General features: G+C 38.1%; 4 protein-coding genes across 4 annotated transcripts in view; all 4 read right to left on the bottom strand.

Annotated features, from left to right (window-relative positions):
• Positions 1-23,145, bottom strand: part of LOC133521492 (adenosine receptor A2b) — a 161,125-nt gene that overhangs the window by 20,721 nt on the left and 117,259 nt on the right. The window lies entirely within an intron of this gene.
• LOC133521478 (uncharacterized membrane protein DDB_G0293934-like) lies at positions 5,363-8,570 on the bottom strand. Its single transcript, XM_061856456.1, has one exon. The coding sequence runs from the start codon at positions 8,321-8,323 to the stop codon at positions 7,055-7,057; it is 1,269 nt and encodes a 422-aa protein (XP_061712440.1). The 5' UTR covers positions 8,324-8,570; the 3' UTR covers positions 5,363-7,054.
• Positions 13,454-15,853, bottom strand: LOC133521488 (uncharacterized). The gene has a single exon (XM_061856482.1). The coding sequence runs from the start codon at positions 15,836-15,838 to the stop codon at positions 13,613-13,615; it is 2,226 nt and encodes a 741-aa protein (XP_061712466.1). The 5' UTR covers positions 15,839-15,853; the 3' UTR covers positions 13,454-13,612.
• LOC133521490 (hornerin-like) lies at positions 18,223-20,126 on the bottom strand. Its single transcript, XM_061856484.1, has one exon. It carries the CDS (start codon positions 19,970-19,972, stop codon positions 18,521-18,523), a length of 1,452 nt encoding a protein of 483 aa, XP_061712468.1. The 5' UTR covers positions 19,973-20,126; the 3' UTR covers positions 18,223-18,520.

The following is a 23,145-nucleotide window of genomic DNA, read 5'->3' as shown; positions in this document are numbered from 1 at the left end:
GCTATAAATAGTAACTACATTTCTAAGACAAGGGTCAACGATTCAGGCCGTGAAAGGTAAAAAGCCTGAATTAAATAAAACGTATGGTGACGTTAACACAGCCGTTTGACAGGCAAACTTGTATCTTGACGTAGCAGCACGCAAGAACTTTCTTTGCTACACTTGTAGAAAGAAATAGACAATAAGATAATATAGAGATACAAGCAAATCGCGTCCTTATAACAAGCGACAAAGTGAGCCGTTTTGCCGGCCGCGGTCACGTATTTATTTTTAATACAACTATGAGAAGTAAATCATTTTAAACGAGTATTTTAAATCTTTTTTCAGCAGGCGTATTGTGGATGGTTTTATCCACGTGATAAAATAACCGTCATCTTTTAACACCATGGAATTGCTACCGTTTTATCACGCTGTCGCGTAGACAATAACCACCATAATATCCGTGCAGAATATGAAGCAGTGGTTTCAGATTTGTTAGCTTTAAATAATGTTTAAAAAGTGGGTAAGAATAAAAATCAACAATGGTTGAGTACCTATTCTTTTTTAAGGAAAGCCAAGTCGTCACAACAAGTGATTCTATGAACTTCAATCACAAAGAGCCTGTGGCATAAGGTTACCTATTCAGATCAACAGGCAACAGAACAAACAAATACCATTCGTACCATTATTTGTACATTACCGTTGTACACAATGGTCATTTACAGCGGTACTGTCGTGCAAATTACTGTGCATGGTCGAATAGTGACACGCGAACTACAATCCGCTATATAAATTGTAGTGGCCACACGCTAATTATTAAACTCACTGTGGTTCAAGTATGAGTAAGTATGTAGTAGTTTAGCGACAACAATGCTAAACCATCGGTGGTCTATTAGCCTTGAGCCCAAATACGGCCAGGAGCGCATTCGAACTTGTACGAGCAAGATGTACCTAGGTACCCACATCAAGATCATATTTTACAAGTTTCGAATGGTACTCCAGGGGCCTAGCCAAGATGTCAATCATATTGATAGAAAATGCTAGTAGAAACGAAATGTGTGGAAATAGTCACATGAATTTTCGTAGTATCCCGATACATTTTTTAGTTTCGTTTGGCGTTTGTCGATGTACTATTGCAATCTTGGCTAGGCCCCCTGGCTGGCCTAATAATAATATCATATGGCACAGTTTACAGAAACCGTCAAAGTGATATCGCCAGACATGTCTATTATTTTCATTTCATTATTTCTCCCGCTATGTACGGTCACGGAAATTGATTCTTTAGCAATTTGCGGTTCAAGTAAATTTGGCTGTACATACTTATGGTAAGAACTGTCCATTGTAAAGTGACACGTAAACTGCTAAAGAATCAATTTCCTCGGCCGCACTTTTGCTCCCGACTGTATGAGGTGACTAAGTGCTCCATATGATAAGTCATCTTTCAATAAAGGTTATCCTGACATCCTGAGGAAATTATTAGTGCAATTGGTCGCATGAGCACATCGACACTCGGGTAGTAATTTGGGTTTTAAAAGATGACTCATATGTGAGTTCTCGGGAAACTGTTGAGGCAAAATCCTCTTCTCTTTCTGGATCAAGTTCAGACGCCTGGGATTTCCCAAAAGTTAGTATATATTTGATGATTACAAATACTATTATTATAAATGCCAAACTGACTACATATGTTGTCTGTATTTTACCTACACGATTTTGGTAAAATTTGTAGTTATTATTATAATAGTTATAAAGTTTAAAGCCTGGAATAGACATAGGCATAGGCTATTTTATTTTATGGACATTTTAAAAGTGGGGATTTTAGCTACTCGATTGGGTAGGGAGAGAATTTATAATAGATTTAATGTGGATAAGACCGGCATATAAAATTACTGCAGGGAAGACGGTCATAGGGCAAGAACCCTCGAATTTATAACCATACTTGGCTCAGATACAATGAGAAAGGAAGAGCTTCACTCCTTCTGGTTTACCGACCTTCCGTAAGGCCGCGGGCTGGACGCAAGTGGCACGCGGCGCAGCGGGCGGCAAGTCCATGATCTTACGCAGCGGCGACGTGAAGCGAATAACTCGCTAACGCGAAGCGGCGCGGCGCGGCGCGGCGCGGCGCGGGTGAATCAATCCTTTGATACCTATGGAAGTGTCCTACGTGGGCGAATTCGTTGCGAACGCGAATGGCGTGGGCCGCCGCGCCACACTGCTTCACGTAAGCCGCTGGCCCCTACGTATGACTTTTTTCGATTTTTTGATCATTGTAAAAATAAGGAGCGAAAAACAGATTTCATACAAATTATTTAATGCTCATAACTTATACTAATTAAAAATTCGAAAATAATCAAACGTATGGGGCATAGCTGTGGTTGATGTACAAATAAATCGTGTCAAATTATTTTCAATCATGTTAACATCCATAGAGGAAAATGAGGACTACGTTTGTATGAAAAAGGATTTCGCGCGGGTCCTCCACTTCCATCTTAAAAGCGACGCAAGAGCTTGTAGACGGTCTTTTCCACTTTGATCTTACCGAAAATCACGCGTAGATTATACGAGTACAACAGATTTAAAGAATCAGTTGCACCAATTTTATTGACACACTAATATAATTTATTTTTCTACAAGGTACCTTTATCAGTGTTCTCTGATAGCGAAAGTATGTTATCTCGCCAGATATATATTTTTCACATAGTTTGGATTCGGCGACAGCTTTTATCTCCATACCATCTTTAAATTTAAAACGCAAAATTGTATTGAAATGAAAGATATCACCGTACCCAAACTATTTGATAAACACTATAACAATTAAGTGAGTCATTAGTCATCTCATTTAGTCTAAACTTCTAAGAAGAATGTGATAAGATAATGAAATAGTTTCCGAAATACTGACCCCGCCGCGGCTTCCTCATATACCTACTTACGAGTACGTTCGGAGTTCGGAGCTGACCTTTTACTTACGGAATAAATGAATGTAGTAGGTACTATTTAACCCCGAGCTATTTTAAGTCCACCAAATTGCACAAAGGGCAACACCCCAAGATATTGAAACTTAATTAATAGCCAACGGTTATTTCCATGACTCGAGTAGATATGCATAGGCTGGCACCGACTAGTAAGTATAAAGTAATGAAAATTGAACGTATTCCGACATTGTAGTATTCTATATAGCAATCAGTTGTATAATCACTTAGTCAACCAACCGGTTTTAAGCGAGCGATTGTAAATAAATTTTGTGTGGCATCATCTAACCATTCTATAGAAAATGTACCTACCTTAATTATCATCATTGCCCTTAATAACAGATTAATTTATAATTGAACTAAGTAACAACTTTCATCGTACCTATTTACTTAAATATTATTTTGAACACAGTTTCTCCGTAGAATAAGTCTAGCAATACCAAGCATTGTAAGAGGAAAACGAGATTCAATCTTTATAATTTCCTGAGACAAGGAAAACTGTAAACGTTTTGAAATCACGACATGAAGGTTTGGCTGCGGCGGCGTGGCGGCCACTAACAAACATTATTTTTCTCCCCGTTTCTAGTGACGTAAGCTGATGACAACTGGCTCGGAAATGTCATCAACCAAGCACACGTAAGTGGTAACTACTAAGTGGCATGTGTGTGCAACTGCAAAACCCGGCTACGTGCGAGTCGGACTCGCACAGGAAGGATTCCGTACCATTATCCATAAAAACGGTCACCCATCCAAGTACTGACCCCGCCCGACGTTGCTTAACTTCGGTGTTTGGATGAGAACCTCGAGATTGGAAATAAATATTTATTTTATTCTGTTTTTAGTATTTGTTATTATGGCGGCAACAGAAATACATAATCTGTAGAAATTTCAACTGGCTGACTATCACGCGGTTCATGAGATACAGCCTGGTGACAGACGGACGGACAGCGGAGTCTCAGTAATAGGGTCCCGTTTGACCCTTTGGGTACGGAACCCTAAAAACGCAGTCGACTTCTTACCAAGGTTTTCCCAGTAACATTCATATTTGTGACCCGTAAGTAGTAACAGGTATAAAGTATAATCGCTTGGATCGTCTTGGCGTGATGCTGATAAAGAAATGTCTTTTTTATCTAAACAAATACATACATCAAAGATTGGTTGGCCATTAGCTAATTATATCAGCACATTATAATAATTTACATGTTTAATTGCTTGACGCTAAACATATTCAAATCTCTAAATCTTTAATGCATATTGAAGAAGTTAGTCAAAATTATATCTTGAGGAGTGTTTGTAACTTTGTACTGTCACGCTCCATGATTGTTATGCCGTTTAGGGTTCTAGCTAAATTGGACAATCAATAGCGTAAGTGTGAAACAACCAATTTAGCTAGGACCCTAAATTGCATAACAATCGCAGAGCGAGATGCTTATGGTACTTAGTAGCCCGAAATTAAAGGCCTACGTCACCATACTACTTTTCCTTAGCTGTTCCGTAAAGTTGATAGATAGGGCACCGACTGTACAGTACCCTACCATCTTAGCCCTACTGCTTATTTGATTCAGGTACTTTGATACTACAGGAAGTTCCCAAAACAATGAGTTTATTGTTTAGTTTTTCACTATAAGTAAAATAAACCTGGTTATTTATAAAATATATCATAATGCTTACTTTATTGTGTCTCTGTGGAATGAATTGTATTGTTACTAAACATAGTTTTTTTAATCATTTTCGTAATGAACTTTCGAAAAATCGTTTCGATTTAGATTACTGAGAATATCTCCTTCCCATACGAACGTAGTTTCTTCTCTTTTTATTATTAATTGTTGGATTGTAATTAAAATTTGCACATACAATGGCATGAGGTATAGCTATGCCTGTAAGTTTATATAGCTCCAGCTTATAAAACAAACGAAATAAAGCAAAAACAAGCTTTGTATTAAATCTTAAATAACTTTTCCGTTTTAATGGGAAGGTAAAATTCGGCCGAGCTCGCTGCGGATGCATCATTGTAGTAGAACAGGCGCTGTGAGAAAACCATTATTATTAGGTCACTTATGTATGTACCTACATTTTATTATTAATAATAGGAGTATCATGAATATCTCCTCACCTGTTATACTATATGTTTGAAAGCACGTCCTGACTTTTTATCTTGTTATGTTTACCCACTACGAGCGTATTGATAAGTGATAACACGTCTACGATTAAAACCACTATGAAACGAAGTCATAGACCTTATTCTAGGACATAATTTAATGAGCATTTCATTTCCACTTCCCTATTTTTATCATGAAACTTCGATTTCATCAATTCTCTTATATAGAATGTGGTAAACAATAGTAAGTAAGTACCATAGCTGTACTATGCAAAATCGGCCAACACTATTGTCCTTTTTAACAAAAACCACAAAGCGGTAACGGTAAAAGGCACCTTTATTGAACAAAATACAAAATTTCTGGGTCCCATCGTAATCACATGTCATTATTCATTACATTTGAACGGATGTTTCAATGAGATCACACAAACGAGAGCATACATTTTCGCATAATAAATTGAGTTTTGTGCCGACGTGACAATAGTACGTACCTAGCGATAAATATTGCACATCGGAATTTCGACTTCGTATAGCATTGTCTCTTTCTCTCTCGTACAATATTTTTCGCCGAGTACTGGGGGCCTACCGCGAACCAAGTTCTACGTGTTCTCTCTACGTCGCACTTGTAAATTCGTACATAAGTGTGACAGGGAGGCAAAACGTCGAACGTGGTTCGCGGTAGGCCCTCGGTATGTAAAGTACTAGTAAAGTGCTAACTCGGTCAAATTAAAAGGTTAACATTTCGTGCTGAAACTTCATAAAAAGTTATAAAACACAAAGGTGTGTAGAGAAAATCGATAAAAGGTACGTCTGCGTTGAAGACAATTACATTAGTTAGGACTCCCATGATACTAGAGACCAGACGAGGACATTATCACAACAATTAGTCTTATTTCTACTTACTTTAATAGAAGTTATACACGTAATAATATTTACTCGGTGATTAATCATATTCAGTTTAATTGTAATCGAATCCACTCTAAATACTTTCTGATGTTAATAAAAAAAGTTGGTACACAGTGGTTGAGCTTTGGTCTTTAAAATAATAATACAAAAGACTTTACTAACAATATGTCCTTATCCCACACAGTTGCAAATTTATTGGAAAAATGTTACTAAAGATTTAAGTACCTGTCACCACAATGCCTTCTGATTTACTTGGACAGTTCGTGTCATCCACAATGACGCGCAAATTTGTCAAATCTAACCTTTAATAACATGACAATACTAGTCAAGGCACGCGTCTTCGTGAATGACACGATCAATAGTCAAACATAACACATTAGTTAGTATTAAATCACGGTTGACTGAACATGAACATATTATCTAACATAGCTCTATTGACCAAATCAATTGAAGAAAAAAAGAAACATTAAATTATGACCAATTCAAAACCCTTTTGTCTATGTCGCCTTAAATTATAACAAAATAATAAACGCAGTGGGCGCAATAAGCGCAGATATAAGTAGACAAACTAAGAAACCGCTTTTAAAACATCTTATAGTTCGTGTTTTGCATTAAGTAGATAAAAGGTAAACAATCTTGACGTGTTATTGAATTTTTTTTAAATTAGTTTATATTACTTATGAAAACAAAAGAATCTATATAATCTTATATGATTTATAATTGTTACATATTTGCTGTGACTTATTTTTCAAAAGAGTTACTTACTTCAATAAAAAGACACGTCAAGATCGCTTACCTTCTTTCTAATGTTAATAAAACGAACTATAATACTCCTTCATTATTCTGTCATAGTGAGAATATTGTGTATGTACGTCATGTCACTTTATTGTGTTAAATGATAGGTATATTCAATAAAGTAAGTACTAAAACGTTTATCAACATTGTATTACAAACTTTAAATAGGTACCTACCTACATACTTAGGAGGAGATCAAATTGGTTTGAAGTACAAAGTCTTAAGTTTTTTATTTGTTTGGCATTGCGCACTTGTATAAGATATATCAAATAGAAAGAAATAAATTCAAAATAATATCAGATCGTTAAAATTAATATGCAACAAACACAGCACAGATTACAGCTAAAATTGTAAATGCTGGTACATTTCGAGCAGCTGAATTCCGTTTTATAGATTTATCTGCGTAAGTCTGTAGAAGGCCACATGGCACTTCATGTTTCATTCTAGAACTAGGTGTTCTCCTCATAACGTAACACTGCATTCCGGGTGTGACTTGAATCGGCGCTCCCTTGACGTCCACAGCGTTGACGACCGTCGTGTTGGTGGTCGTGACGGACACGGATGACGTCACAGTTCCACCGTTAGCAGGAGCCCCATTAGTCACGTTGCCAGCATCTGGTACCGCTCCAGGCGTCACCAGAGTACCGTTTGGCGACAATACGTAAGAGGGCGTATCTTGAGGGTTGGTCATATTAACGATGGTCGTATTCGTTACGGTAGTTGTCACCGTGGTTTGGTTCTGCGAATTCTGTGGTTGTTGTTGTTTAGCCTGTTCGGCGTAAATAAAGCTGCTTATCAGCTGACAGTCTATTCTGGTTTCTTCGAAGTCTCCGTTGTCTTTCTTGATGCCGAATAAGCATACTTCGCCGGGTTGTGTTTTGTAACTTTGGTAGTTGTTGTTGTTTGAGGATGAATGATGTCCTATGCCGTAGCCGGCAACACCGCCAGCGAGAGCTCCAAGGTTGAACAATGCCAGTCCAGCCAACAAAGAACTGTATTTGCTTCCGGAATCTTTGTACTGGTACACGTAGGTAGGGGGAGTTCCGCGATACACGGGATAGCTCATCGCTGGACCGCCATGAGGCGAAGCATAGTGTATTTGCTGAGGAGGATTGTAATGGTAGTGGTGATGGATGTTTGTAGTGCCACCGCTCGAGCCACCTCTGTTATTGTATCCATGGTTATTCGAGCCAGATAGGCCTGAACCAGAATTAGGATAAGTGTGAGTTCCTGAGTTACCCGATGATGGTGGGTATTTATGTCCTCCGCTATTGGGGTAGGTATGACTTCCACCGCTATTGGGGTAAGTGTGACTTCCACCACTGTTTGGATAACTGTGACTTCCTCCGCCGCTCGGATAGCTATGACTACCACCACCACTTAATCCACCTGAAGATGGATAGCTATGACGACTCCCACCACCAGAGAGACCACCAGAGCTAGGATAGGAATGTCTTCCGCCGCCTCCGTATCCGCCCGATCTGCTACCGCCACCGCCACCGAATCTTCCAGCTTGTATAAAATCTACATTAGTTAGCACTAATATCGCGCACAGAAACACAATTGAGTAACGAAACATGGCGTTATACGTTTTATTATTGCACAATGCCTCCACAAATCCGCCTGCGCTCAAGCGCACCGCACTGAAGTTAGTAGCTGACTAGCGACTACACAAATAAACGTTCCCTCGGTCGCGACACTCACGCCCGCCCGCTGGCGCTGACGAAGGTATTGCGTGTTGCCACTCGCAAATTATAAATACCCCAGTTTTAACGAACAGAAAACAGTGGCTAACCTTAGCTTGTATACTAAAACTTAAACACAAAATTTGTCCCTAATTATACAGTTATCACTGAATTAGATTCAGTCAAAAAATTATACTTGAGTTTAAAATGAATGATTTATTGAGAAACTGCGGCGGTCTGCCACTTTTTTAAATACAAGTTGTACATTACTGCTCTTCGTTTTCTTACTAATAATAATTATTATTATTAGTACAGACAGCTGCAGATAGAGGTAACACCCCCCCCCCCCCCCCCCTCCCAACCCCGCATAGACATTATATGCAGGGGGTTCAACCTCTCAAATGTTGCAGTATAAAAACCGTTTTACAAACAAAATCTAATGTCTGGTGGAAAGTGTTAAAACGCGATTTCGACTGGGCAGTCGGGTAAATATAATAAAATAGTACATTACGATACAAGTGCGAAAAATAGGAAATTCGAAACGAGTGGCGATTTATTAAAACACGACCGAAGGGAGTGTTTTAAATCGACACGAGTTGCGAATTACCTATTCGCACATGTATCGTACAACGTTTTACAGTACATATGGCCCTTTAAATGTTCGACACAGTAACGTAATATGCTTATTTTCGCACTAGTGCGGGAAGTTAGCACCATATGTACTGTAAACTTTATTTTAGTACAGTCAAGTTATAAAATATCGAGACGGACAATGTGCAATAAGTACACACTACCTTAGTTGACTGTACGAGTTAGTTATAACTGGAATTGAATCTTAAGAAAGTGTTACTTATTGTTTTCCCCGAGGTACTATTACGAGGTAGGATTATACAGGTTAATTTTTATGTATTTCTTATTTAGTGATAAATTAAAAATTAAATAAATAGGCGCTACTTTAAACAAAAATCAAGATAAAAACCTTGCTGGAAGCATACGTGCAAAAATAGGTGTAGTATCGACAAAAAAATAAGTTTCATCGCATAGCAGCCATTGTTTCATTTTGTTTTAATTTGAATACCTACCTTATAAATTATTCCAATAAATTACACACTTCTATTATACGTATAATTAACACACTATTTTAAAATGTTAACTCTCTAACTACTACTTAACAGTACTTGCAGATAGAGGTGACCCCCTGCATAGACAGATTATATGCAGGGGGTTCACCTCTCTAATGTTACAGTATAAGTAAATAAGTTTCATCGCATAGCAGCCATTCTTGTAAACCTCGCTAAGTAGCCAAATTACCCATAGTTACAGGAAGATTCAATAAGTGGCAACACCCAGCGGTATGTTTACCTGCGCCGTCTCGACTCGACTGTTCGCGAAAGTATACAATTACGCACACACAGACACATTTTTAACGCAAGATGCAACAGTTGCCTTGCATGATGTGGGTTTAATGAATGGGGACCGATGGCTGGGGATTCCTCGTTTGGGATAACCTCAACAGCTATACTACATCGTTTCATATAAATGACGCAGCCATCTGGATTAATTTGCCAGATAATTAGCCGCCTAGGCTATTCATTAAACGGCTGCATCAAAAGTTATGCCTAGGACGATAGTTAATAGAACTAGAATCATTTAACGTTTAACAATTTGGCGTATTGAAAAACAGCCCTTTGAAAACGACTGGTTCATTCAGCCAAGTGACTTAAATGTAACCTAAAAACTTATAGAAAAGAAATATATAACATAAAAGAAAATAAATAATAAATAAAAACAACAATCTAACCTAACCCAACATCATAATTTCATCAATGCCCAATAAACTAAATATGACTGAATATGACACGACATTCAGCCATCTGGTTAAACGTTGTGGTCAATGACTTGGCTGGTTGTTTATTAACCATTTAATTATATGCCGGCAGGTAATGAACGGGCTAGTCGTCTAATTAGCTGGCTAATTTAACCAGTTGGCTGCAATGTAACATTGCGGCGGCGAAAAAGCTTAATAATATTTAGTACCTTTTTTAAAGCATTTTATGTTAAACAACAACACTGCTTGTTGGTGAAACTTATATCTTTGCAATAAAGTTTATATATAAACTGTGAGTTGACAGCTTGGACGATGACAATTAATTAGTGATGAGTCATCACTATGGTTAAGTCTATACATAATTATAAATAAAACTCATCGAGTTCCGTAAAACCAGTCCAGTATTAATCATGGTCCACAGGATCAAAAGGAAATTAAGTATCAATACTAATGTTCCTTTTGGTTTACTCCGAGTTTTTTCTCCCATTTATAAACATACTTCGCGTTAGAACTACAAAAATATAGTAAAAACACTAAAAATACAGTTAACTGTAAGTGCGAAAGTGACAGGGATAGTGACAACTGATAAAAATGCGACGGTGCTACAGCCGCTGAAAAAAAAATAGAGTTTATTTGTGATCCATAGTTAAGAGTTTTGGATAGTTCTGTGGTTTTACGGTTGTCAATTCTATTTTAAAATGTGAAAAACGTGTACCTACTGAACTATCTCATCAATATTGCAGTAAAACACTTTGCGAATGGAAGATGGTAAGGAGTAGATGATTTTATATTTCTTGTATAACAGTTATTTTCGCATAGCGAATGCAACAGCGTTACTGGTGCACGTTACTGCTGCAGCCGTTGTCACTGTCAATTTGGACGACCTTTCAGGCCTGGTGGGTATGACCCTGCCTATGAAGCCGATGGTCCCGGGTTCAAATAATTCAAATCCTGGTAAAGGGCATTTATTTGTGTGATGAGCATAGATGGGTGTGGGTTCCTCAGTCAACGATATCTATAATATATGTATGTATATATTATATATATTGTTATAGAAATACCCACAATGGTAGACTGCGGAAAAGGCCTTATCACCATTAACATCTTTTATATTTTTACCTGTGGACCCTACTCATATTATTATGTTCCTGCCGGTGAGTAAGGTTGCCAGAGCTGAACGAGGGTGCGTAGTGTTTGGGTCGGCAACGCGCATGTAACACCTCTGGAGTTGCAGGCGTCCATAGGCTACGGAGAATGCTTACCATTCATTTCATTTCATATAAAAAAGTCTCACTCACACTTTATTGGTACCAGTCGGTGCAGAGTTATTTTTTCTAGGAAGGGCTCTAATAAGACATATTATCATATTATGTGACGATCCACTGTAAAGGTATGGTTGGAATTCTCTGAGGTGATTTCTTGAGGTCGAATCTTTAATCTGTTTAACAAAAGGTATTATTTCCTTTACGCAGTGGCTACTGCTGCTACTGCCAATAACCCCGTCATAAGCGAACGAAACAAGCCCGTTAAAAAGCAGTTTTACCATCCTATTTATAAGGTTCAAATTCATGAAACTGCCCATTCAGAGATAATACGTTATGTTATCTCCAAAAACATGTATACTGCGTGCCTGAGCTGATTGTTCTCCAAACGAGCTGTTGCATAAATTTGAACCTTATTACTATCACGATAGTTGCTTTCTAAAGGACATTGTTGCTATGGCACGTGCCGAAAACGGCTCTGTATAAAAAAAAAGTATCTTCTTATGTTTTGTTTAACAAATTGGGGCTCGAGCCAAAAAAAATCATCTCAGAAAGTTTTTAATATAGCTTAAGGTGATTGCTGATGCTTGTGTCACAGAGCAGCGAATTAGTATTGGACAGTAGCAGGTAGTTGATAATAGCGTAAGAGCTAACGGCCATAAAGTACCTTGTTACTGTGTACCTTTTCGTTGAACGTCACAAATAAGCAACGTGTAGTTTCTACAGGTTCACTGATAAATAAGACGTAATTATAAAAATGTAGGCAATGAAAAAGGCCGGAGCAAATGTTATCATCATAACCTCGCAAGTTATTTCAGCGAAAACAGAGCTGCTATCTTACACAGGTCATTTTACGTCAATGTCGGCACGACACAAAAAAACATTAAGTACGGGTAAGCAGGGCAGTTTGGTAAAGTCAAGGTATTAAATATCCACACGGACAAAGTGTCAAAAATATGTATACACGACCTTATTGCCCATACATTAAAGTAGTGTACACATATTTTTGGCACATTGTCCGTGTCGATATTTAATACCTTGACTGTACACCTTTTTGAGGGCTCTCTGAGGGCAGGCCCCAAAATTACCTAAAAATACAATATTTTTATATTTAGTTGACATGATGAGAAATTTACAAAGTAGGTATTCCTTTTTTGGTACATTTTTGCCCAGTTATAGAAATTTTCATGCACGTGTATCTTTTGGTTTGATGCACTTAACGATTTTTTCATTCTTGAATTTAATAAAAACTAGTAACTTCCCAATGAAATCTCAAAGCTAACAAATAATTATATGTAAAAGTACTTAGTCATAAATTCATAATATATACGACTATATACCTGAGTACTTAATAGATAGGAAGGTTTTTGCTAAGTTATGCAAGGTGAGACTAAAAGTCCAAGAACAAAAAAAACTATTTATATCATTTATTTTAGGACCACATTCCTGTAGGGCTAAGATGGTCGGCTCTTTATCATTTATCACCATGCCTGTCACGTTCTAACAAGTATGTAAGTGCGAGAGTGACGGGCATAATGATAAGCGTTAAAAATGGAACCATGCTGCCACTGCTCTCTACTTCAGTTTAACTGTTTGAACTTCAGTACCCCTAGTGTAACTTTGATCGACATCATAACGTGACGAACGCGTTTGCGTTAAGTCTCATTTTGTATAGGATTTTGAGTTTCAAAAACGTCCCGCTTGGCGCGCTCTTTCTAAATCCAATACAAAATGAGACTAAACGCAAACGCGTACGTCACGTTTAGAAATCGAATTTATTTACACTAGGGGTACAGGTGTTTACCCTTTGTTTTTCTTGTTTTATCATACCCCAGAAAAATTATAGCGTCTGATAAAAAATAAAGGCATAGTGGTTTAATAAGGTAAGTACTTATTTTACAAATAGGTAAATAAAGTAATTATGACCAAAGTAATCGTATGTCAGAATATTTAATGAATTTAATTATGCAGCGATAATTATGTACATGACATTTTTATACATAATACAAGCAGGTTAGTTACAAATGTTACAATCATTCTTTGTAGTAGTTACGTACATAACTCTTTAGTTTTAATCTCCACCGCGTCGTACATTATTTTATTGTATTTGAATTTCCACCAAGACTGGGATAATGATGGTTTCCGCTTGAGCCACCACTAAGAAAGCTGTTCGCACTACCATTGCGGTTTCCACTAGCATTCAACGTTGCTTGTGTACTCGTACTCTCCACGTTGAGGCCAGACTTAGGTTTTAAAGACTCGTCAGCATAAATCTGTAAAACGCCACATGGGAATTCTATTTTCATTCCAGAACTGGATGTTATCATCCTTTTGACATAGCACTCCATATCAGATGTCACTTCGATCGGCTTTCCTTTAACGTCTAATGCTTGCAGGATCGGCGTTTTCACTGTCGTTTCTGACACTGGCGGCGATAACGTCTCTACGGTCGTATTTGACGCTGGTGGCATCAGCGTATCGTTACTCGTATTAGTAATTGGCGTAACCTTTAACGTCGCACTTCCATTTGAAACGGAAACTCCTTCGCTCGTTGTATCTGAAATGTTAAATGTCGACAACTTGTACATGTACATTAGCATGTCCTCGGCTTTGGTTGTGTTATCAAAAGTAGTATTTGCTCCGTTAGTTGTGTTCACTGTATTTATTTGCTTAATCTGTTCGGCGTACATAATTCCACTTATCGTATCACGACAGTATATCTCCGTTTCTCTGAAGTCTCCATTATATTTATGGATACCGAATAAACACACTTCGTTCAGTGGCATGTAGTTTTTAGAAGGTAAGTCATCAACGCTGGAAGCATTGCATGTTGCATAAATGTTTACTCCAGCGTCAAACAATGCTAATCCAGCTAATAACGTACTGTACTTGCTCCCGGATTCTAAGTATCTACTGACAGATAAAGGTAAAGGTCCACGATAAACAGGGTAGTTTATTTGTGACCCGCCTCGAGGCGACGTGTATATAATTTGTTGCGGAGGAAAGTAACAGTAATTAGACCATGACTGACAGCTTTGGTTGCTACTTGCTTGTTTTTGGTACCAATCACATAAACGAGAGCGATAGTAGTGGCGTGTGGGGCATGGTCGTCGTCTACCACCGCGGCCGGGGTACCTTCCTCCGGGTTGATGTACACAGTAACGTAATGGGGGATGTCCGCTGAAAAAATGTCCATGATTCAGACCGGTATACGCATATTGTGCAGAAGAATTACCCCAACTAATTGGATAGTTGCGCTCAATGCCGTCTCCAGTATTGTTCAACACTGGTCGTATAGTCGAACTGCTGTCGAAAGATTTATCAGCATAAGCCTGTAATAAGCCACAAAGGACCTCCTTCTTCATTTTAGAAAGGGGTGTGTTCCTTATTACATAACATTGCATTCCAGGTTTCAGCTCGATAGGTGGTCCCTTAACGTCAAATGCGTTGACGACCGTCGTATTGGTGGTCGTGATTGTTACAGATGACGTCACAGTTCCACCGGCGGCTGGAGCTCCCTTAGTTGCATTTCCAGCTTCTGCTGTCGAGGTCATCACGTAAAAAGGGTTAACACGTAATGTACCTTGAGTCGTCGTACTCGACACAGTATTCGTCTCGGTGGTATGGTTCTGAGAATTCTGTTGCTGTAATTTGACGAGTTCAGCGATAATAAAGCTATTCATAAACTTGCAGTCTATCCTGACTTCTTCGAAATCACCGTTATCTTCCTTGATACCGAATAAGCAAATTTCACCGGGTTGTACTTTGTAGTGTAGGTAGTGTTTGCTGTCTGATGGTGAATGATTACCTATGCCGTAGCCGGCAAGGCTAGTGAGGGCCCCGAGGTTAAGCAATGCCAGTCCAGTTAACAATGTACCGTACCTGGTCCCAGAATATCTGGATTGGTATACGTATGAGGGTAAAAATCCGCGATACACTGGGTAGCTCACCGCTGGTCCACCATCGGTTGACGCGTAGCGTATTTGCGGAGGGGGATTATAATAGTAGTGCTGAATTGTAGTCCCACTGCTTGAGTTGCCGGTATTTACCGGATATCCATAGTAGCTACTGTTGCTAGAGCCCGGTCTAGGGTAGGAGAGATGCCATGGGTTGCTCGGGTAACCGTAATTTGTGCTACTATTAGGGTAACTGTGAGTACTGGGATAGCTATGAGAGCCTCCAGCAGACAGCCCAGTAGAACTCGGATAGGAATGCCTTCCGCTTCCGCCACCACCGAATCTTCCAGCTTCTATTGACTCTATATAATATAATATGAATAGCACTAACACACAAAGATACACATTTGTATAGCGTAACATGGCGAATATCCGCCTGCGCCTGAGCGCACCGTATTAACGACTGCAAATAAACGTTCACCGACGATACAGATTTGTCTTATCAGAAGCACAAGTACAGCCACCGTTTTTAGAGCTTATGAAATATGGATGCGGTTGCAATGTATCTCACCCGGCGGTGTCAATTGTTATTGCAAATTCGTTTTAGTTTTACTCTAGTTTTAGTTATCACCATTTATAAATTATCATTATTGTTTTGTCAATTATAACTATTAAGAGTCTCCAGATTCGCGGATTAAGCTGTCGCAAATCAAGATCTTTTTATGTTTTTAGCAAATGTCTACAATATTAAATATTAGGTTAGTAGATAAAAAAAATATTGTCACTGAGAAAGAATTTTATCAATTAAAGTCTGTTGAATTTTTATTTATATATTTCACTTAGAACTATAATAAAAGTTTTATATGCGAATACGAGCAACGCATAAACTTAATTATTTTAACAACTTTCACTTTCACTGTTTATATTATTGTGATGACTCAATCCGTGTACCCTGGGTTACCCGCGATTTATCAAATAAAATTTCATTTATTCGAAAGAAATGATTGTCTACTCGTACTATATAAATAAACACATTTTTTTTTCTGGTAGCTTAAAAATGAGGAGATACTCTTTGATTTTCAGTAACAGCAATCAATAGTGTCTCCTGGGTCACTAATGTCAAAAATGCACGGAACGTTTCTATATTACTTTAAAAAACGCCTTCGTGCATGTCCTATCACCTATCTTATTGGTATGTCAATAGAACCAAATAATCAGAAAAATAATAAGAACCCAAATGATTAATTCTTCTCCTCCAGAAAAATGTGAAATATAGGTACGTACAATTTTCAACGTGGTTTTTCCAGAGGCAAATTTAGTTTGTTCACTGATTTGGAGCTGTAATAAAATTCAAACATAATATGATGTAGGCGAAAAATCCTGCGTAAAAATCTCAAAAATCAAGGTTTTGTAATACTCGACTGTTTGCTCCTTCAAAATTGTTACGAAATTTTAAATCTAAATAGTAATGAAATTATCTGTGTCGGAGTCGGACTGTTTTGCTATTTTGGCTAATTGCTATCTGATTTGAATAGCATGCTTCTCTTTGCGGCCTAGTCAATTGTGCCGTTTTAGGCAATGTTTGAAGAACTCTTGCGCTTAAATAAACAAAAATAAATAAATAAATCAAAACAGTCGGACACATACATTGATAGTCTTAATTTGTGTTGCAAAAATCATTGCACTTGGGTCAAAAACCACGAAAGAAATAATCGAGTACGTTCGTATGGAGAAATGACCACTCCACTTGCCTCTTAATCGTGTTATACTCAGAGTGAGTGGCCCAGAGCATTTTCCAAAAGTTACGTCTTTATTAACGTTATCAGTGTACTATAGCATGTCAAATTAAGTTTCTACTGCGAGCAACACGGGAAAGGGAGTCGGCATTCGCACTATTTCCCCTCTGCCGAAGCGAGACTGAGAAGTGCGACTATGTGCACATTTCCCCCCGCAAAAAATGGCAGAACAATTTACGTGCGGTAAGATATCGCTTGGGCTCCTCCTTTCCAACGTATCGGAAGCTAATGTTGCTCGAAAAGTTTCGCACAATCTCAAGTCCTATAGTAAAAGTTGCTCAGTATGACCTATACATTCACCCCGTAAATTATTGCAGGTGACTAAATAAACATTCTGTATAATTACTCGTATGTTATGGAGGGATGTATAAAATGATCATTCTAAGCTTCACACTATAACAGTTTTATAAAAAATATATACTTACCTTTATTACCGCGACCCAAGTTTCATAGTTCGTTCTTAATCTTAAATCTTACCTGTTGGTGGGGATAGAAAACTTTCAGCTTTTATACTAAGACGTAAGTTTGGCCGTCACGGGCTCTTCGGCTATATATGTGGAGGTTGTATACCTAAGTAAATATTTTAAGTTTTCAATAAAAGAACAAACAAATTATGACACATTTATTTTGAACAATTTTCAATAAATGAACAAATAAATTATGACACATTTATTTTGAACAATTTGGTAATTTTTATCGCTATCAGCAGCATTTTCTTTACCGTAGAATGTGCTTATTTGTTCTCCATTGGATAATTGAGCTCCAAGAACAGTTTTTATACACTAAAACTACGAGTAAGATAGCACAACCTCAATTTTAGTGCTATAACATTGATAGTAATGAGGTGTATTTTATATCAGCATAAAATTACATTTGAATTTAAAAAAAAGTTGTTTTTTTATACAATCTTTAATAAAATAATGAAATAATATTAAATTTCGAATTTTGAGCAATGTAAGCGCATTTAACGGTATCTGTTCCGAGAAAATGATGGTAATTAAACCAAATACCTTGACAGAATTATTTATTGTTACATTTCGAAAAGATTAACACGCAGTTAAAGTAGGTACTTAATATTTCTTATAAAATAATAGGTTCAATTAAAAACGAAATAATAAGGTGATATCAACTTAATTTACTCGTACCAATCAGTTAACCTTTCAACCCATTTCGTAGATAATATAATAGTTTCGTGGTATCTTAAGATTATTTACAAAAACAACTTATTTATCTACATTATTAAGTTCTTATAATGATGCACATGGCAAGTTTACATTTCAACTAAAATATTGTATATAAACGTAGTAAATTACACAGCAATGAACAATGACATCCACCACGGTGGATTATGTAGAATCTGCTTCAATTTTTGTCTTTCCGGTAATATCGTATTTTCTGATTTAGCAGGCTCAGGCATTTTGGAGTAACGCAACAAGGTATTACAGTCCACTTTATTAGTAGTAAGGATATCTCTAGTTCTGATCTCCACTTCGCATTCCATATCCGATGGGTTTATAGGAGGTCCCTTCACTTTAAGGGGATCTGTCGCGTTGACAGTGAATGTGCAAGTCGTAGAGTTGATCATTGTCACGTTCGATAACACGGTTGCATTTACTGACGCGGTATTCACAGGTGCAGTATTGTTCACCATAGTAGAGTTCGTCACACACGTTGTGGAATTAACTTGACTCTGAGGAATCGTAACCTGCTTTCCCTCATTAGTGAACGTCGAGATGATTTCGCAAGGTATTTTCAATGTCTCAACTCTTCCGTTTTCTGTGATTTTCATAGTGCAGACAGCTGCGTTCTGGGGGGAATAGTTACTATTCATATTTCCGTTGGAGTTGTAACGGCGTCTATAATAGTCGTCATGGTAATAGTGGTCATCGTGATAATGGCTGTGGGAGCGCCCCAAGTTGTACAACGCTAAACCCGTCAAAATGTCTCCGTAGCGGCTGCCAGAATTTCTATATTCAGTCACATACACGTACTGGGGTGATGAGTAGTAGGGATGAGCAGTATGGTATACATTAGGAGTATGATAATTATTAGTGATGTGATTATTCACAACATGAGTTCCAGTATGATGAGGTGTAGCGTAGTTGTTACCGTACTTGTTGTTGGCGTAAATTACTCCAGCTGGAAGGGAAGAGGTTCCGTAAGTGGGGCGGGAACCTCCAGATAGCCCTCCGTTTGAGCTAGGGTAGGAATGGGTTCCATAATTATTATTATTATTATTAGAGCTTGATGAGGATCCCCACCAAGACCAGCTAGAACCCGAAGACGAAGAGCTTCCAGATCCTGAGCCTGACAGGCCCGTTGACGACGATGGGTAGCTCGGCTTTTGTCCACTTCCATACCCAGACAGTCCTCCTGATGAGGACGGGTAGCTGGGTTTTGACCCAGACCCATAGCCGGAGAGGCCACCAGACGACGGATAACTCGGTTTGGAGTTCCATGACGACCAACTATTACTTCCCGATAGGCCTGAAGATGAGGACGGGTAGCTGGGTTTTGACCCAGATCCATAGCCGGAGAGGCCACCAGACGATGGATAACTCGGTTTGGAGTTCCATGACGACCAACTCGATCCGGAACTTGAAGACGACCCTCCTCTTCCCCAACTTGAGGAACCTCCTCCTCTGCTGCCGCCTCCTCTGCTGTATCCTCCTCCTCTTCTAGGCGAGCCCGTAACACTCTCAAAATAACACGCGAACGATATAGAGAGCACTAGGCACAACAGAAATATTCTGTTGGCCATGATTGACCGCTAAATTGTCCCAATTAACTGTAGGTATTGTCCCAATTAAAAGTAAATAAATATTATACGCGCGCGCGTCCAGCCACTTGCCCGAGTTTGTTATAATCACTAACTTGTTTACGTGTAGCAACATCGCCAGCTATTCTGGGAACGGGACCGTGCATCTCATTCCATCTCGCTTTACGCTGAACATTCGTTATCTGTCCGTGTTCAATTTTGAATCGTAATTAATTCCGTTTAAAAGCGTTTTTAGGTTGGTCAAAATTATATGGAATGGCTGAATCACTGGCATCCCAAAATGCGATGCGGGCTTTCCTGTTGTTGCAAGAGCTGCATGCGTAGATGGGATTTCCCATATAAACATAAGAAAAGCTACATAAACAAAAACAAAAATATTCGTAAGTATAGCAAAAGATTAGAGGTCTGATAATTAAATGCGTCTGGTATTTGTATAAGTAGGTAAGTACGGTTTTTTTTTACAAATAAAAACAGTTCTTTTTTTCGTCATTTTAGCTAAAACTCTCCCCACTCCTTATTCTTATAAGACAATAAGTACCTACAGTATTTTATCAATGATTAAACGAACTTACCTTAAGTTAAGTTCTATCATAATTATCCGAGTTGCTTCGTCTAAATGTAGCATCGCGCACAAAAAAATATTGAGACACACAATAAGCGGTAATATCGCTAAATAAAAGAGCGATCACTTCCATACAAAACTTTGGGTAGATGATATTATATCATAGAAGCATCATCAAGCCTCGTAGAAAAACCACATACAACATTTATTGCATTGCTTTCGCTTGATATATCAAAGAAATAGATGCAAAAAGCGCAACCCAATAACAAGTCATGGACTGTATTGGTTCGCCATGGCATGACAGGGTAAAGTAAAACTTATTTATTAGTGAAACTCACTAGTCAATAAATAAAATATATTAGATATATTATAATCAGAGGCCAACATATTCTATTTACTACCCTATGAAGTAACTAGACAGCCTTAGCTGTAAATTACGTATTTATTCAACTTGCGTGGCCCTAAACAAACCGATTCGAAATATTCGAATATTATATTATTTATTCCATTGTGAGGGATCTTTCAGTGCCTACTTATTGAGGTGGTGCAAAATCATTTTTAGAATACGCTTGGTTTTTTTTTTAAGACAGGTACCTATATTCTTTTCCTTCGTCGCGTCGCGTCGCCGAACGGTTAAGATGATCAGTTTTTAAGACTCCATGTGTGCTATCATTTTATTACAAGCATTTATTTAACTTGCCCTGTTAGTATGTACGGGACAAATCTTGCAAGTTAAATTTGACCCACTTCCCGGTTTCCGATGAAGCTGAATGTCGTATGTAAGTCGGGTGACAATGCAATATTGTGGTACCATCAAGCTGATCTGATGATGGAGACAGGAGGTAGCCATAGGAACTCTGTGATATGATAAAACAACGCAACCTAATTGTGTTTGGGGTTTTTAGAATTGTCTCGATGAGTATTAGTGGAAAAAAAAGTACAGTCAGCGATAAAAGCTTGTACCAAAAATGAAATTTTTGCCAAAAACTTATAAACAGTATATTAACATTGTGAGGTGTAGATTACTAATTGTGAATCGGGGCTGTTTTTTGGCTGGAATGTTTGGTTAAATACATAAAATTATGAATTAATAGGAGTCAACAATAAATCATTTCATTAAAGGTAGAAATTTCGGTATCATCCCCGCTCTTCACATTACCTACTTAGTTTTTCGTTTATCTCTTATTTCGTATCATTCGGTAGGTATTCGTCACTCGTTTTTAAAAAACGAAAAAGACCGAAATTATCACTAACTTTGTTGTCGGTCCATCCGTCCGTCTATCCGTCCGTCTGTTCATCTGTCTGTCTGACTGTCGAGACCCTTTATCACGAGAACGCGTGGAGGAGAGGTATAGAGTTTAAGTTGAAACCTTATAGTCAGGTTTACAGTCTCTTGAAGCTGTGAAAAAGTTAACGTAAACAAAAGATACGGCTGTTTATATCGAAAAAAAAAACGTATATTTCGACACTCTCAAGGGAATCAAAATGTATAGGGCACTTCCCGTTGAACTATGAAATTTGGCAAATGATATCAGTCTTATAGTCTTACACTACAAGTACAGGGAAAAATCTGAAAACTATAAAATTGTGAAAAATAAGTTAATTTTGTACGGAACTCTCGGTGGGCGAGTCCGACTCGCACTTGTCCGGCTTTTATTCGTCTTCTTCGTTTTTTGTCATTATCTTCTTTTGACAATTTCTATGCATGATGATAGGTCATTTAAACTTTAAAAAAAACGTGTGCGTGCAATCACAAATGCATGGTATACAGATAGTTGTAGACCTATTTTTAATAAAACACAATATCTCATCTTTGGCATGCATGTACAATAAAAATGTTTGCATTTTGTAAAGACCCATATGGAGTATTACAAGTTACGCTCTGATGTATTTAAAGGGAATCAAAGAGCCCTATATAGGGCCCTACTGTAATATAGACGGAAGTATATAGACGGAAAGTTTAATCATAAATTGAAGAGCTGCGCTCTTGTCAGTGAAGCAATCTCTATCTTTGGCCTCTTCCTTGACAGCCTGATACGACACGACGTTCACTTTCTCCTTCACTTCATCCATGTATGCCCTTCTTGGCTTTCCTCTATTTCTCCTTCCATCGACTTTCCCTTCTATAATGGTTTTGATGAATTCGTCATGTCGTAACAGGTGTCCCAACATGTTTCCTGTTCTAGTTTCGATAGTTCTCAATATGCATCGCTTTTCTCGAACTCTATTTAAGACCTCCTCGTTGGTTGCTTTTTCTGTCCAGCTTATTTTCTCCATACGCCGCCATCAGTACATTTCAAAAGTTTCAAGGCGTTTTCTGTCTCGTTGAAGCATCGTCCACGTTTCGCTACCGTATAATGCTATGGTCCAGATGCTTTTATTAACTTTTTTCTTGGTCACGGTCTTCCTAGTCTCATTTGTCGCTCGCTACGCTCGTGGTTCAAAAAGTCGAATCTTCAAGGTACGAGTGTTAAACACACTATGCTACCGCGTGAATCACATTTTTTTTTCAACACACCAATGCAAAGTACTTAATAAATACATAGCGTAAACATAAACAATCAAATACAAATGCAAGTTATTAAGAGCCCAT

This window comes from Cydia pomonella, chromosome 9, assembly GCF_033807575.1.
Source record: "Cydia pomonella isolate Wapato2018A chromosome 9, ilCydPomo1, whole genome shotgun sequence".
Lineage (NCBI taxonomy): Eukaryota > Metazoa > Arthropoda > Insecta > Lepidoptera > Tortricidae > Cydia > Cydia pomonella.
Note: the sequence above shows the minus strand (reverse complement) of the source record. Positions and strands in the feature narration are given on the sequence as shown.

What these genes read in the sequence shown, in the direction of transcription:
- LOC133521488 (XM_061856482.1), bottom strand. Translation starts at nt 15,838, where the DNA reads ATGTTACGCTATACAAATGTGTATCTTTGTGTGTTAGTGCTATTCATA.
- LOC133521490 (XM_061856484.1), bottom strand. Translation starts at nt 19,972, where the DNA reads ATGGCCAACAGAATATTTCTGTTGTGCCTAGTGCTCTCTATATCGTTC.
- LOC133521478 (XM_061856456.1), bottom strand. Translation starts at nt 8,323, where the DNA reads ATGTTTCGTTACTCAATTGTGTTTCTGTGCGCGATATTAGTGCTAACT.